Raw genomic sequence first — 14,486 nt, forward strand, 5'->3', positions numbered from 1 at the left:
GTCAGGGATGTGTCCACAGTATTGACAGCTAGGCTTGCACTTCTTTGGGAATAATAGATTCCCAACAGACCAGAAAGTCTCCCACTTACTCTTGGCAAAGAAATGTCCAAGCACTTCATGTTCAGCCATTCTTTCCCTCCCCTCTAAATCTAGTCAACATCTTTACATTATTACCCTCGCTGTTTCTTTGCAACCACCATTATCAAGACCGGGAATTCTACTCCCCTTAAAATCATATGGGGATGAGCTTCATTGTCTCATGTGGTCCCAGCCATATTGTTACCATCCCCTGCTAGGGGCATCTATGCAAAGCTAGGGAGGAAAGGTCATTTCTTCGGTTAGAAAAGGAATGCCGCTATGAACTTGAAGAAAATGTCATCATCAGCTACTCATCAGGCACCTATTCTTAAGAACTGATCACATCAGGAACAGCTTGATGACTGGTTATTTGGGACTTTTACTATCCACTGAAATCTCCAACTAAGTCTTATTCCTGAAGGACTTTGTCTCTGAGTATCATTAGCCAACATTAGCACAGTCTTGTAAAATTTACAAGATATTTTCATATATTATTTTTGATTTGATCATTGCAACAACTCTAAGAGGTAGAACCAATGCAGCTATTCTTGTTTCATGGCTGTGGAATACGGGAGAAAGGGGCGGGTGAGAATTTGTTTGTGAGCCTGTAGCACGATACCTGGATAAAATAAAAGGACTCTTGTGAATATTAGGGTTTATAGCTTTTTAAAAATCCCATTATCGTCATTTTATTGGGGTTTCAGAAGAAAGTAAAATCACATGTGTGTGTTTAATCCAATGGTTTTAGCTGGATATCTCCTTCCTACTATGATTTATTATGTGCTTGAGTGCAAGTATTATATGTATCTGAGTGTATCTAGGTATGCCTGTTTGTCTGTTGAGGAATATGGGTTTACCACAGATATATAGAGAAATAGATGGTAGATGGATGGATTAATAGACAAATGGGTAATTTCTATAACATTCTACTTTAAATACAATGTAATGCTTATTATTGTGGAAAATTTAGAAATGGACAGCAGAAAGAAAAAAATAAAAATCAGTTTTAATTCCTGGTATGCTTTTTCTTTTTAAGTTTAAAACCAACTATGAGAAGAGAAGCTTTAGAGTGCCCATCCAGCCCAACGAGACTCTCGTGAGTGCCGTGATAAACAATGTGTCAGAGGCCATGGAGACGCTCACGCGGATCACAGAGGAGATGGTTCCAGTTCCAGGATCGGTGAATGGGGTCAACGCCCTGGGACTAGTTGTCTTTTCCATGTGCTTCGGTTTTGTGATTGGAAACATGAAGGAGCAAGGGCAAGCCCTGCGAGAGTTCTTTGATTCTCTCAACGAAGCCATCATGAGATTGGTTGCAGTGATAATGTGGTATGTATTTCTGTTTGCTACATAACTATATAAAGATGCGTAATGGCATAAAAATACATGAAGTGCTAAGAAAGACACCACCAGGCCAGATGGCCAATTGCAGTGATCTCACTCTGGTAAGCACAAGAAAATCAATGCATTTCTGAACCTGTAGAGATCATGAACCCATATGTAAGCCTCTCAGTAAGTTTACTTCCTTGTTTTCAAAAGGTGTCAACTCCTTTACCACAGTGCCAGTGGAATCCCACTCCTCACTGGCCCATTTCACATCCCACAGTTATTAATTGCAAACATATTTATTGTCTACTATATGAAAAGCAGACTGTGCAAGGCACTGTGAATACAGCAATGAAAACAGTATGCAAGGATGTCCCCTAGAGTTTTCATTTTTGAAAGGAGACAGACATGAACAACTAAATAAATCATCCAGGTGCTTTAGTTACAAGTGCTGTGAAAATACAAAATAACCTGCATGGTGAAGAAAGACCTCTGAGTTTGCTAAGTCCTGAATGCCCAGGTGAAGCCAATCCCACGAAGTACCCAAAGAATAGCATTCCCACCCGAGAGAAAAGCAAACGCAGAAGCCCTACACCATCGGAAGAACTCAGGTCTCCTCTCTCTGTTTGAGCCCTAAGAAAGAGGTGTACACACCAGGGCTGGCGCAATGTACAGAAGGCCTCGTGGGAAGTACTGTGGAACACAAGCCACGATTTATAACAGAACTTCCTTTAATAAAGCTGAGAGCAGGAGACAAAGAAAAAGACTAAATCCAAAGAGGAACACTGACCTTGGAATGTAAACTTTCCCCAGCAGGGAGAGAACACTTTGCTTGGTTCAGGCCTCATGTGGGGGTTGCTTTCCTTTTATCCTTTATTTTTAATATCCAGCTCTTTCCTGGCACCTGAGGCAGGAAGGCTTCCTTTGCTATGAAAAACACTCACTCCCCAACATGATTAAAAATGCCCTTTGTCTCTAGTGGCACCAAAGCCCAGAGAAATCCATGTTTTAGGAGTTTGCACAAGATAGATACGAACTTGGGCACAAAGACAGGTCAGAGTGTGATCTCCACAGGAGCCTCCAATTGGAAGGCTCCTTTGAAATCCTGGCAGGGCTGAAAGTGGACATTTATCTTTATATTATTAAAATGTCTCCACCTTTCACCTCTTCCATGAAAGAAACTCATTCAAGGCCACTGAATGAACCTCACATGTAGCTTTTCTAGCTATACATTTGCCTATACATTCAACGCTGAGTTATTACTTTCATGAAAACAGATACTCCTATAATTTCCTGGTCTGCATCTGTAAAGGACTTTTGAAAGAAGCACTGTACTGTTCAGTTTGCAATAAGTCCTCTGCAGTTCCCAGAAGACCCTTTCCCCAAGGGTGATAGCTTCTCTGCTTTTGGTAATGTGAGTTTAGTAGTAGTTCACTGCACGCATCAGAAAAGAGGTTTGAAAGCCAGGCAGCAGAGCGTTCGGGCAACAAGTGTTATGACAGCATGTCCAAGTCATTTTGTTGTCAGTCATTCATTCTCTTCGGGGTCTGCAGGAGAAGGCTTACAAATGGCAGGAGCAGCCTGAAGGCAATAATTACTTAATTACAACACCCGTAACCTAATTGTGGTAGAACATGCTTGCACATTATTAACTGTAATAACTATGAATTTATTTATATACTATTTAGAGCAAGTGATACTAGTTTTCCATTTGCACTGTAACGTAAAACTCTCTCTTAAAGTAAATTCATTTAAGTAAAAATGATGACTTGAAGAAAAATACTAAGTAATGTTTAAGTGATGTGGAAATATGGAGAAAAGTAATAAAAAGATCCCTGGAGTAAGAGAACAGACTGTAAATCTGCAACATGGTGTTATGTGTCTCTTGCTTGAACTCAGGAAGCAGGCTGTGATGTGGATAATTTGCCCAAAAGTGTGGAGATCCGTCAGGTGGGTTGTGGCAGTTCCAGTACTCGGCAGTGTTCAGAAGCAAGGGGAGGTGTGAAAACCAGTAAAGTGGCCTAGGTACAATGAAAGGAGAACTGTCTAGTACAGAGGAGAACCACTGTGCCTACCTTTTGCAAAGGTGTAAGAGGGAGGGGCTGGGGATTTAGCTCAGCGGCAAAAGCGCCTGCCTGGCATGCGCAAGGTCGTGAGTTCGGTTCCCAGTACCAGAGAAAAACCAAAAAAAAAACAAAGGTGTAAGAGGATAAAAATGTGTCTTAGAGCAAGACTGGGTGAGAAGAAAGCCTGATACAGCAATATCCAGGGAAAGTTTATGCTAAAGAAAAGGAAGAAATTTACAGTTTCTATAAATTCTAAAAGTATCCCGGGGAATTTGCATGGAATAGCCCATTAGAAATCAGACTTTCAATCATGCATGTGTTGCTTCTCCATAGGTACGCCCCTCTGGGTATCCTCTTCCTGATTGCAGGGAAAATTGTTGAGATGGAAGACATGGGTGTGATTGGAGGGCAGCTTGCCATGTATACAGTGACGGTCATTGTCGGCCTCCTCATTCATGCAGTCATTGTCCTACCTCTCCTCTACTTCCTGGTAACCAGGAAGAACCCTTGGGTCTTCATTGGAGGTTTGCTGCAAGCACTCATCACAGCTCTCGGGACCTCTTCAAGGTATGAATGCCTGGATTGGTGAGCTTTTCTGTCACTGAGACAAAATACCTGATGAGGGCAACTTAGCTTAAAGGAGAGGTTTAACTTGGCTCACAGTTTCAGAGGTTTCAGTCCGTGGTAGGCTAGCTCTAAGGCAGATATAACATGGTGCAAGTCCATAGTGAAATAAATCTGCTCATTCCATGGTGTCCAGGAAACAGAGCACAAGGGAATAGCATGGAAAGAATGGGACCAAGGACCTGATGCAGTCCCTAAAGTCACACCCCATCCAGACACACCCTGTGTGTGCTTTACTAACCTAGGCATCATCTCTCAAGCCAATCAAAGAGACAGGCAAGCCTAACCATCACACTCCTCCAAGACAATGTGTCTAAAATTTGATCTTGAACTCGAGCTTCCCAGGTTAGAGGTAGATAGAGGCATTTGTGCTGGGTTCTACACTTCAGGAATAATGAATTTGCCTTTTCATATCTATCTGGGATACAAGGAATTCTTAAATTCATTGACCGCATATTCCTTGTGGGGGACAAAATGGAAGTCGCCTATTCATTGCGATCACCTTCTTGCAGTTGAGATGGCAGAGTGACTTGGCACAGGGTACTGTGATGGGGAAAAGTCATGAGTGAGGCCTCAGAGGAACCCAGAAGCAGGACAGCTGCCAAGTGACCCCATGACGGGCCCACATTGTTCCTACCCCTGCTCCCCTTTTATACAAGTGCTGACTTAGTTCCCATTAAGTTACGGAGAGGAAGGAACTGTCTGCCCAAAAGACCAAACACAGACAGAACTACAGGACCCTCAGCTGATGCACCTTGTTTTACTGTTCTCAGTTCTGCCACCCTACCTATCACCTTCAAGTGCCTGGAAGAGAACAATGGTGTAGACAAACGTGTCACCAGATTTGTGCTCCCTGTGGGGGCCACCATTAACATGGATGGAACAGCCCTCTATGAGGCTTTGGCTGCCATTTTCATCGCTCAAGTTAACAACTTTGACCTGAACTTTGGACAGATTATTACAATCAGGTACAAGAAAAGAGTTCAAAACAATGTTTTCTTAAGAACCGATTTTTAACAAATAAGATAGAGATCAAGGATGGATGAAGAAGGGCTGGGGATGGAGCTCAGCAGTTTAGCACCTGCCTGGCAAGCGCAAGGTCGTGAGTTCGGTTTCCGGTACCAGAAAAAAAAAAAAAAAAAAAAAAAAAAAAAAAAAAAAAAAAAAGACCCCGAAAAAAAGGATGGATGAAGAAATAGTTGGGAAGAGAATCCCACATAGCCAGGAGGTTGGGGGTTGGGGGAATAGTTAGATATTTTTATTAGCTATGACAGATGTACATGCTTATTAACAACAAAATGAATAACAGAGAAATGTATAAAATGCAAAGAATAGCTTTTCTGCCACCATATCACTGGGTCTTTTTGTAAGCAATCATTATTCATGTCTGGCTTGGAAAGAACTTTGCCTATGCATAGACACATGTCCATTTCTTTTTTTTTTTTTTTTTCATACTAGGAATTGAACTCAGGACCTCATGCTTACCAGGCAGGTGCTGTACCACTGAGCTAAATCCCTGGCCATTTCCTTCTTTTTTTTTTTTTTTTTTTTGAATTAATCATACATATATACTGAGTACTTTTTGACTGGTTTTCTTATCAATATATCATTTACAAATCAAGTTCATTCATTTTAATGCCAGTAAAATGCATAGTATGGATAGTTTTCTTTTTAAAAAGTTAAGTTATACTTCAATAGTGTGTTAGCTTTTATAGGCAATACTGGAAAATAAAAATACACTTGCAAAACTGGGTTAATTTTTTGTCTGGGGTTAGTTTTTAGGCACTATAAGAAAGATGACAGATCATACTGGCAAGTAAGATTGAGAACTTGATTTTTACAGGAAATTTTTTAAACTATAATGTTCAAGGTATTTAGTGAAAAGTAATTTTCTTTTTTAGAGCTTTTCCCAATCTCTTCGTTTCCTTCTGCAGAGGCAACCAGTGTTATTCACCAGTTTCTCTTGTACCCTTTCAGAGATAATCCATGCATATCCGTGTGGGAGTGGATATCCCTGAATCCCACCCCCTTTTGCCTACTGAAAGCTACCGGGTATCAGGGAGCCAGGGGTCTAATGGCCACAGGAGATGTTAAGCATCATGACCCGCATCTGCCTCTGCTCTTCACCATTGTGTATTTTGTTTTTAATTATTTTGAACAATATATCTTGAGGGTCAAAATAGATCAAATTTTTTTCACAGCTTTTTATTATGAAAGTTTTTATACATATAGAAAAGCTGAAACAATGTTACAACAAGCATCCTCTACCTAGACCTAAAACTTGTCAACATTTTACCTTTTTTGCTGCCTCCCTGCATCCCTGCTGTCATGAGATCTCACCCGTACTTCATTCGAGGTGCATCTCCTAAGAATAAGGATAAACCTCTACATAGTCACCATAGTACGAGTCTTGAAAATACTTCCAGAATGTCCAGTATATCTTCAGGTTTCCCCAGTTATCCTCAAAATGTCTTTTATAGCTTTTTCTCCCAGACCAAGACCAAATCCAGGCTTATGTGAAACATTTGGTTTTATGGTTTCTTTTCATCTTTATCAGTAACCTCACATTTTTGTTATGTTTATTTAGAAATAAGTTATCTCAGGCTCTGTATATATACTGTATGCTGCTGGGAAAGGGTATTAGCTGTAGGGTGAGACTGGTCATAAGATCATTCGCTGAACTAGAGGTTGTGGGAACCCCAAGCCCAGTCTAACCGCTCTGAGAACTGGAAGATCAATGTCTCAGCTCACTTGTGACCTAGTCTTGAGCATACTCTGGCATATTGATTGAAAAGCCCTAAATCGGAAAAAGTTTCAGTTACATGGGACAGAGTTAAAAATAATGAGAACAGTGTTAATGACTTAAACAAGGTAGAAGTTCACTTCTCTTTCACGTCTCTGCTCCACAAAGCCCTCAAAGCTGTTAGGTGTTCTGCTGTGTAAGGGACCAAGGATGTGATTCCAAAATCTCTCCGTATTACTCTTTCTGGGTAGTCTAGAATGGCTCATCACCACCCCCAAATTTTAGCCAGTAGAAAGTAGAGATGTGCTATAGCCTTTAAGTTAACAGATCACTTCCCTCAAAAAAGAAATTCCACAAAACATTGAAGTAGAAAAAAAATAGGTCGCGTCCACCCATGCCTCATAGGCTACAACTAAATCTAAGCTCCAAAGCAATCTGGGAAATGTTGTCTTCATTTGGAGTGCCATATACCAGCTGAAAGTGCTAGTACCTCTGTGGGCAGTCCTGCCACAGACTTAGTGCTTTATTAATACCATTTTATATCTAAATATTATTTATAAAACATTTTTATATTCTCACATCACCCTATCAAATAGGTGTTTAATAATCTGAGTTTCAAGCAGATTACACACTTGACAAACCAGTCCACATTACCATTACCACATTACCATACCCTCCAAAAATTTAGAGCTACAGAACATTGTGTATCAATCATTTTGCTTTTGAATTAATTTAATTTTTTCTGATTACATTAATTGTACAAGTTTAGTCTCTTTATAACCCTCCACTTGGATAGGCAAATTATTAGGAACAAATTGTTACTGTAATCCTATGGCATTATATATGTACAAACACTTTCAGGAACATGAAGAAGAATATAGACATCAATTCCTCCATGTAAAGATGGCTGTAATAGTAGGACCTCCTTCATGAGGGTTGTTGTGAGATTTGCATTAAATGTTTGGCATACCAGATAAAATGCAATAAGCATGTGTTGAATAATAATGTGATATTAGTGCAATAAGTTTTCTTTTTTAAACTCATTTCTATTTTTCTGAAGTGGGTCCTCCTCTGGCAACATGACAGTCAGGCATTGTTACCAGGTGTGTTTTGCAGGGTGTTCTCCCCAAGGTGAGATTTGTCAAACTGCTTTCTGTCTCGGTGTTTATTTCAACAGCATCACAGCTACGGCTGCAAGTATAGGGGCAGCTGGGATTCCTCAGGCGGGCCTGGTCACCATGGTCATCGTGCTGACATCTGTGGGTCTGCCCACTGACGACATCACGCTCATCATTGCAGTGGACTGGTTCCTGTGAGTATGTGTGTTCTGCATTCGCCTCAGTTCCCAGGGCACCAAGCAGCCTGGCATGCCTACTAAGAGAAGCAGGGGAAGAGGGCCAGCTTGGTCTGAAATTAGACTTTCCGCATGGCCTGATCCCTGGCCCGAGGTGCCGTGTGCACTTATTCCCCATCAGCCTGCAGGGAACATCTGGCTGCCATGCTTCTCACCTCATAAGCCTTTCAGAGTTGGGAAACCTGCTCTCTGCAAGCCAGCATGAATCGGCAGGGCCCTGTCTGGATTGCACAACACATCCCCACAGTGGTCCCACACACTGGCTCCGGCGCTTCCTCCTTGCACTTCCCATTCCAGTGGTGAAATGCAGGACAGATGTTCCCATCTGAGCCGCACAAGCTGAGCCGGGGCCCTGCAGACGGTGGGAAGAGACCTATCGTCATTAAGAGGAACTGATTTCAGGCTCTGGGAAAGTTCTAAGAAATGTAACCCTGGTCACTGGGGCTTATCCCTGTGTCCTCTTCCCTGTGGTTCCAGCTAACATTCTCCGCCCTTTGCCTTTCACAAGTTTCCTTCCAGTTTTGAAAAAGTTCTCTCCAGGAAGCCCAAAGCCTGTGCTAGAAGAACACACTGGGCACTGTGATCCACATGCTGACTTTACTAGAACTGACGGACATGAAGAGCCACGAGTGTGCCCTAAGCCCGAGTCCCAGCACGGGCTTCTCAGTCACTGGGATCGTGGCCTGGCCCTTGACACTAGGCAGGCCACCCACCTCCCTAGTTTTCACCTCTGTTTAGTGAGAGTGGTCATGTCCTCTGCTTCCTGTGGCACTGTGAAGGTTAAATGCAATGACACATATGCTGGCACTGAACCCCTTGTAAGTTTCCTAACTATTCATATGACTAGAATCAGCCTAACTGCTTCTACACCCGATGAGTCGATACCACACATTGGGTAACATTTGCAAAAGCCTACTACATACTTTTGAGGAAATGAGTATGAAAGGGAAAATGACACTTTAGTTCCATTATACAATAGTTTGCCCCTGAGGGCCCCCAAGTGTCTCTGAACCACACTTTGAGAACTACTGGTATAAAGGAAGGTGAGTGGGAGGACAGAGAAATCTTACATAGAAGGAGGAAGTGAAGGGTCATTTCCCACCACTGGTGTTCTAGCTACAGTCACCCAGTAACTGCAAATGGACTGTCTGTGTGGTCTTAATAATTTTTAATAGCTACTCTTATGAGGCTTATATTCTTGTAAGTAAGCATGCAATGGATAGATACACCACACTGAACTTTAAGAGATGCTTGTAGCTGGGTGTGGTAGCACATACCTGAAATCCCAACACTCCGGAAGGTAGAGGCAGCAGGATTGCAAGTTTGAGCCCAGCCTGGGTAACTTGCAACTTGGCAACTTGGCAAAGCCTTGCCTCAAAATAAGAAAAAGAAAAACAAAAAAAAAAGATTGAGAATGTAACAGTGCAAAGGCCCTGGATTCAATTCCAAGTACTATCAGGGAAAGAAATAAGGGAGGGGAGAGGGAGGGGAAGGGAGGGGGAAGGGGAGGAAGAGGGGAAGGGGAGGGGGAGGGAAGGGAAGGAGAGGAGAGGAGAGGAGAGGAGAGGAGAGGAGAGGAGAGGAGAGGAGAGGAGAGGAGAGGAGAGGAGAGGAGAGGAGAGACAGAAGGAGGCGGGAAGGAGTGAGCTCCTGAAGACTTTGTCGGCTGGTTCACAGTATAAATTGAAATCTCCAGATATTGACGGGAGCCTCCTTTTCCTCTCCTCCCACCCCCCACAGGGACCGCCTCCGAACCACAACCAATGTCCTGGGTGACTCCCTGGGAGCCGGCATCGTGGAGCACTTGTCACGACATGAACTGAAGAACAGAGACGTTGAAATGGGAAACTCAGTGATTGAAGAGAATGAAATGAAGAAGCCATACCAGCTGATTGCCCAGGACAATGAAGCTGAGAAGCCTCTGGACAGTGAGACCAAGATGTAGACTAACACAAAGAGACGCCTTCTTGAGCACCAGCGGTTTGACACCATTGTGAAATGTGTCCATCTCCTTAGGCTCATTCTCTCCAGTGAGCCCCTTCCCCGCTCTTTTCTCCCCACTCCAATAGGACTGGAAGGTATTCACCCCAAAACAAGGGAGGATTTTGTGGCAGCCAAACTGTATCATTTTCATCCCACTTTTGCAATTTGAAAATCATCTCCTATTAGTTTCACCTAATAAGGTAGTAGGATCAAAAATCATCTTGATCAGGTCTCACAAATTTATGTGGAACAGGATCCCACAAATGTGACTGTTTTATAAGTTAAAGAATCTAACAAATAAGCCAAAATATTTTAAGTCAACTTTCAGATTACAAAAATCCTTCAGAACGTTAGCTTCAAAACATAGCAACTCAATGAAAAACAATCAGCTGTCAGTTGGACAGTAGAAGAATTTTTTTCCCTCTCTCTTCTGACCCGTGTCTTCCTTTTATTGGGAGGGGGAAAATATACAGATGCATCCCACACAGCTGTGAGGAGGGGCAGCAAGTGAAATTTCCATGCAGCCTTGAGCAACTTGCATCTCATCTCTAGGCCTCAGTGTCCTCATCTGTCCAGTGAATGACTTCCTTAGATGCCTTTATGGTCTTGCTAGCCCAGACTTCCTGTGACATCACAAAAGAGCCTGCCCTCAGTTTCTCCATGGAATACCCTGCACCACATATCAGTCAATGGAGTACAGGGCTCTGAGAAAGAACACTTAATGGAAGTGAACATTTCCACACTGGGACAGGATGGTGTGTGGATCACCAGCTCTGTATCCAAAACGTCAGTTCTGCAAGTCATCAGGTAGAAGGCCATTCCAGGAGAGGGATTATTCATGCAGCTCTTTGCCTAATTATTTCCAACAAGAGAAGTATCCCCTTTTCTCCTCTCCCCAACCTGAAGGGACTGCTCTGGGGAGGATGTCTCCCACCACTCAACTGACAAAAAATCTTTAGGAAATAAACAGAGTAGCAACTACCAAGCGTGCTCGTGGTCTTGCTATGGAACACTACAGAGCTAGAGAAGACGTGATCACGACTGACCTTAAAGAGAGGATTTTATCATACAAGAGGTTAGGTCTTCCTTAAGGAGAAATAAAGAAGAGCTTCATTTGGGTCTTTTTTTTTTTCCTAACCTGAAACATTTTCTCTTTTCAGTTTAGAATCATTCCCCCAAGAAACGTACATACAAAAATATTACTTCTTACATATTTTTGAAGAAGTCCCATGAATGCACTAGTACAGGTCCATGAAAATATTTTTTACTTTAATCAGGTCTTAGAGAAATGACATACTTCTTTGTGTTGAAATCCCCACTTACTAAATTATTCAGAACTTTTAGCTAGAGCAGGGTTTGCTTTAGTTTTGTCCGTGTTCCTAAGAGATACAGTAGAAGACAAATCCGTAGAAAGACAATGTCGATGAGGTTGCAAAGAAAGATAGGAGTGGCATTAGTTCCAGGCAAGGCAGCTCCAGGTTGAAAAGATTAATTTTTGTCCCCTAAAAGAATATTCAGTCAAAGACACTCAGTAGGAGCCATCAGACAGTACCAGCTGTGTTTGAGCTTCTGCCGGAAAATGGTGAAGAATGGACTTAATTATGCTAACAAACTGAAAATCTAGACCTGCACCCTCTGATACACAATTAGAGATTTTTTATAGAGATCTTGAGCACCATGTGCATACAAAAGTTAACCTTAGGCTGTGTAGAGTAATCATTTAATGCTGAGGCTCTATTTGGGAAATACACTACACAAGTTAATGTACGAGGCTGCCATCACACTAGTAGAGCAACAATTAATTGTGTCAAAATAATTCTGTTACACAGTGTGATGTTTTTTATACTAACCGTTTCTTATGAAAGCAGGTCCTCTAGGGCGATCCTCTGGCCGGGCGGTCACAAGCTCTGCATATACACGTGCCTAGTGTGGACCAAGGGGCGTTACTGTATAGGTGTATTTTCAATAAAGAAAAAATAGTTTTACATTAATACGCTCATGTGTTGTTATTCTTTTCCCTGAAGGAAACTTAATTTTCTGCTCGTGGAAGTATTGCAATGAGCTCAGGGCAAGCTGGGGAAGGATGCCACGTGGCATTGTAAAATCTTGGCAGAAGGCGCTGAGGGAGTCGGCCCCAAGGAAATAAGTAAGGACATGTTCTCCTGTCAGTTGCTAAAACTGGAGGTGGAAACTGGACGAGGTGAGGGAGCCAGCCTGCACTTACTTGTCCAGGTCAGATTCAAATTTCTCAGATAAGTGGAACCATTTTCATGTTGGGATTGGTGAAGTGTAACGCAACCACGGGACTCTTCCAAAAAATGATTTCCGACCTTCAAATTAAGCAGATTTATCTGTGTAATTGCTAGTGCTGCCATTTGTGAAAAGAGCTGAGTAAGAGTTCAAGGGACATCTCAGAGCCAGCCATGGTGCTAATGAACCTCTCTTTTCATAAGACAGATTTATGGATGACTCCTTCCCCACCTGCTTTTTCATAAAGAACTGACAGGAATTATCGTGAGATCTCCAGAAGGAGGTTGCGTCTAGAGACCCTTTCATCTGACCCTCTACTCGAAGGGGGCGGTCACCTAGAGGAAACGCTCTGAAGTCATGCCCGTGACTTCTAGGTCTTCCGTGTGAAGACTCCAGTGGGTTTATAGCCCTTGGAATTGTAAAGAAAATTCCGTGCATTGGCCTGATTCTCTGGGTGAAATCTTTAGACTCCATCAGTTTCTCTACAGGGTCTTGTGACGCCCCTGAAAATTGCAGATCCACTGTACTGTATTTGATCAATACATTCTAACTTTTTTTCAAGGTATAAAGTATATAATATTCATGTAGCCAATTTGGGAATAGGAAGGAGGCTGCTCAGAGTCCAGAGGAAGAAAACCTAGTCCCCCTAAGGAAATCAACATCTGCACGCTTGGGACACTCTAATCACTCTGAAGGCACCTGAGGGCCCACATCCCCCCTCCGCCACCTCCCCCCACTCCGTCCAGGGCCAGGCCGTGCTCCCTCCTGCAGCAACGTCCCCCCATCTGCAGCCTAAGCTGGATTTTGCAGTGGTACCAGGTTGAGAAGCTGGTCACCGGCCCGGGAAGACTGAGGCAATGGTTAAGGGACAGGGCAGTTCGATTCCAGGGTGACCAGAACAGAAAAAGCAGGTACAGTTCCCTATACTTCGGAGTCACAAATCTGCTCACAAATGGGACCGTGGAAAGTTAGTAAACGCATTTCACAATTATTTTTGAAATCCTAGACCCTCGGAAGGTAGGGCCTGTGCCTTTCTATTCTCATATCCATCCTGTCACCAGAACTGTCCAAGCCAAGCAGGATTCCTTTTCCCACGTGAAAAACCTCACTTTACCAGTAAAATCCTCTGCCCTGTGCCTTGAAAACAGAAATGGAAGAGCTGTTAATTGCATGGGTCTGAAGGAAGCGTGGAAGAACGGCTCCTTTCCCGCTGGAGGGAGGCTTTGTGACCGATTCTGCCGGGTCGGCACAAGGCCTCCTTCCGGGCGGCCCGCCGGGCCCTTGACCCGAAGCTGCTGTCAATCATCCGCGGCCCCGGACCGCAGCGCTCCCCCTTCCTCCACCCGGGTGGTCCCAGAACTAGGGCAACAATGCCCAGCTCTGTGTGGCCTCGTCCTGGGGCCAGAGCAGTTGAGAGGTGTCACGCCTAGGGCAGACTCCGAATGAATAAGCCGACACAAAAAGAAGAAGGAAGGAAGGAAGGACAGAGGGAGCTGAGGAGCAGCGTCCTAAAAGGGAAAGTAGAGATGAGCAGTCGCTAGGCTCTGCGAGGCAGGGTCTGGGCGAGCGACACCCAAAGTAGCCACCAGGGGGAGCACGAAGCTTACGCTGGGCCGATTTCTCAGGAACCCTAGGAGCGGCAAAGGATTCACCTATGAAGACCATCAAGCTGGCTAAAACTTCTCAAGGGCCCCCAATTCACGTTTCCCTCTGGTCATCCTGTTTCTGTAGTAGCCTCTCCAAGAGAGCGCTCTGTTTTTCTGGGCACCCTCTGTCCTTTGTCCCTTATGTTTTTCTTGCCTCTGTCCCCCACCTCTCTGAATCCTGCTGGGGAATCTCATCTTCCCACTCTGTCGCTTGCTTTTTAAGTTTCCAGGCAAAGGTAGTGTGGTAACATTTCCCAGAGGCTACACCTCATCCTGCCCACAAACTGCTATCTCAGCCTTCAGTTGTGAAACGGCCACAAATTCTGCACCTTCTATGTAAGGTTGTCAGATAAAATACAGGACACACAATTAAATCTGAATTTCGGGTCCCTAACAAATAATGTCCTCATATAGAT

General features: G+C 43.5%; 1 protein-coding gene across 2 annotated transcripts in view; it reads left to right on the forward strand.

The window, feature by feature from the left end:
• The window catches only part of Slc1a3 (solute carrier family 1 (glial high affinity glutamate transporter), member 3), a 78,765-nt gene extending 66,598 nt beyond the window's left edge, over window positions 1–12,167 (forward strand). For both annotated transcript variants that reach the window (XM_005386210.2, XM_013514995.1), the window contains 5 exons: window positions 1,115–1,407; window positions 3,804–4,037; window positions 4,868–5,062; window positions 8,015–8,149; window positions 9,932–12,167. In XM_005386210.2, the coding sequence (XP_005386267.1) occupies window positions 1,115–1,407; window positions 3,804–4,037; window positions 4,868–5,062; window positions 8,015–8,149; window positions 9,932–10,136 (1,062 nt within the window). In that variant the 3' untranslated portion in view covers window positions 10,137–12,167. The remainder of the gene's footprint in view (window positions 1–1,114; window positions 1,408–3,803; window positions 4,038–4,867; window positions 5,063–8,014; window positions 8,150–9,931) is intronic.
• Window positions 12,168–14,486: the final 2,319 nt, after the last annotated feature.

This window comes from Chinchilla lanigera, unplaced genomic scaffold (genome assembly GCF_000276665.1).
Source record: "Chinchilla lanigera isolate Chin_1 unplaced genomic scaffold, ChiLan1.0 scaffold00025, whole genome shotgun sequence".
NCBI classification, from domain to species: domain Eukaryota; kingdom Metazoa; phylum Chordata; class Mammalia; order Rodentia; family Chinchillidae; genus Chinchilla; species Chinchilla lanigera.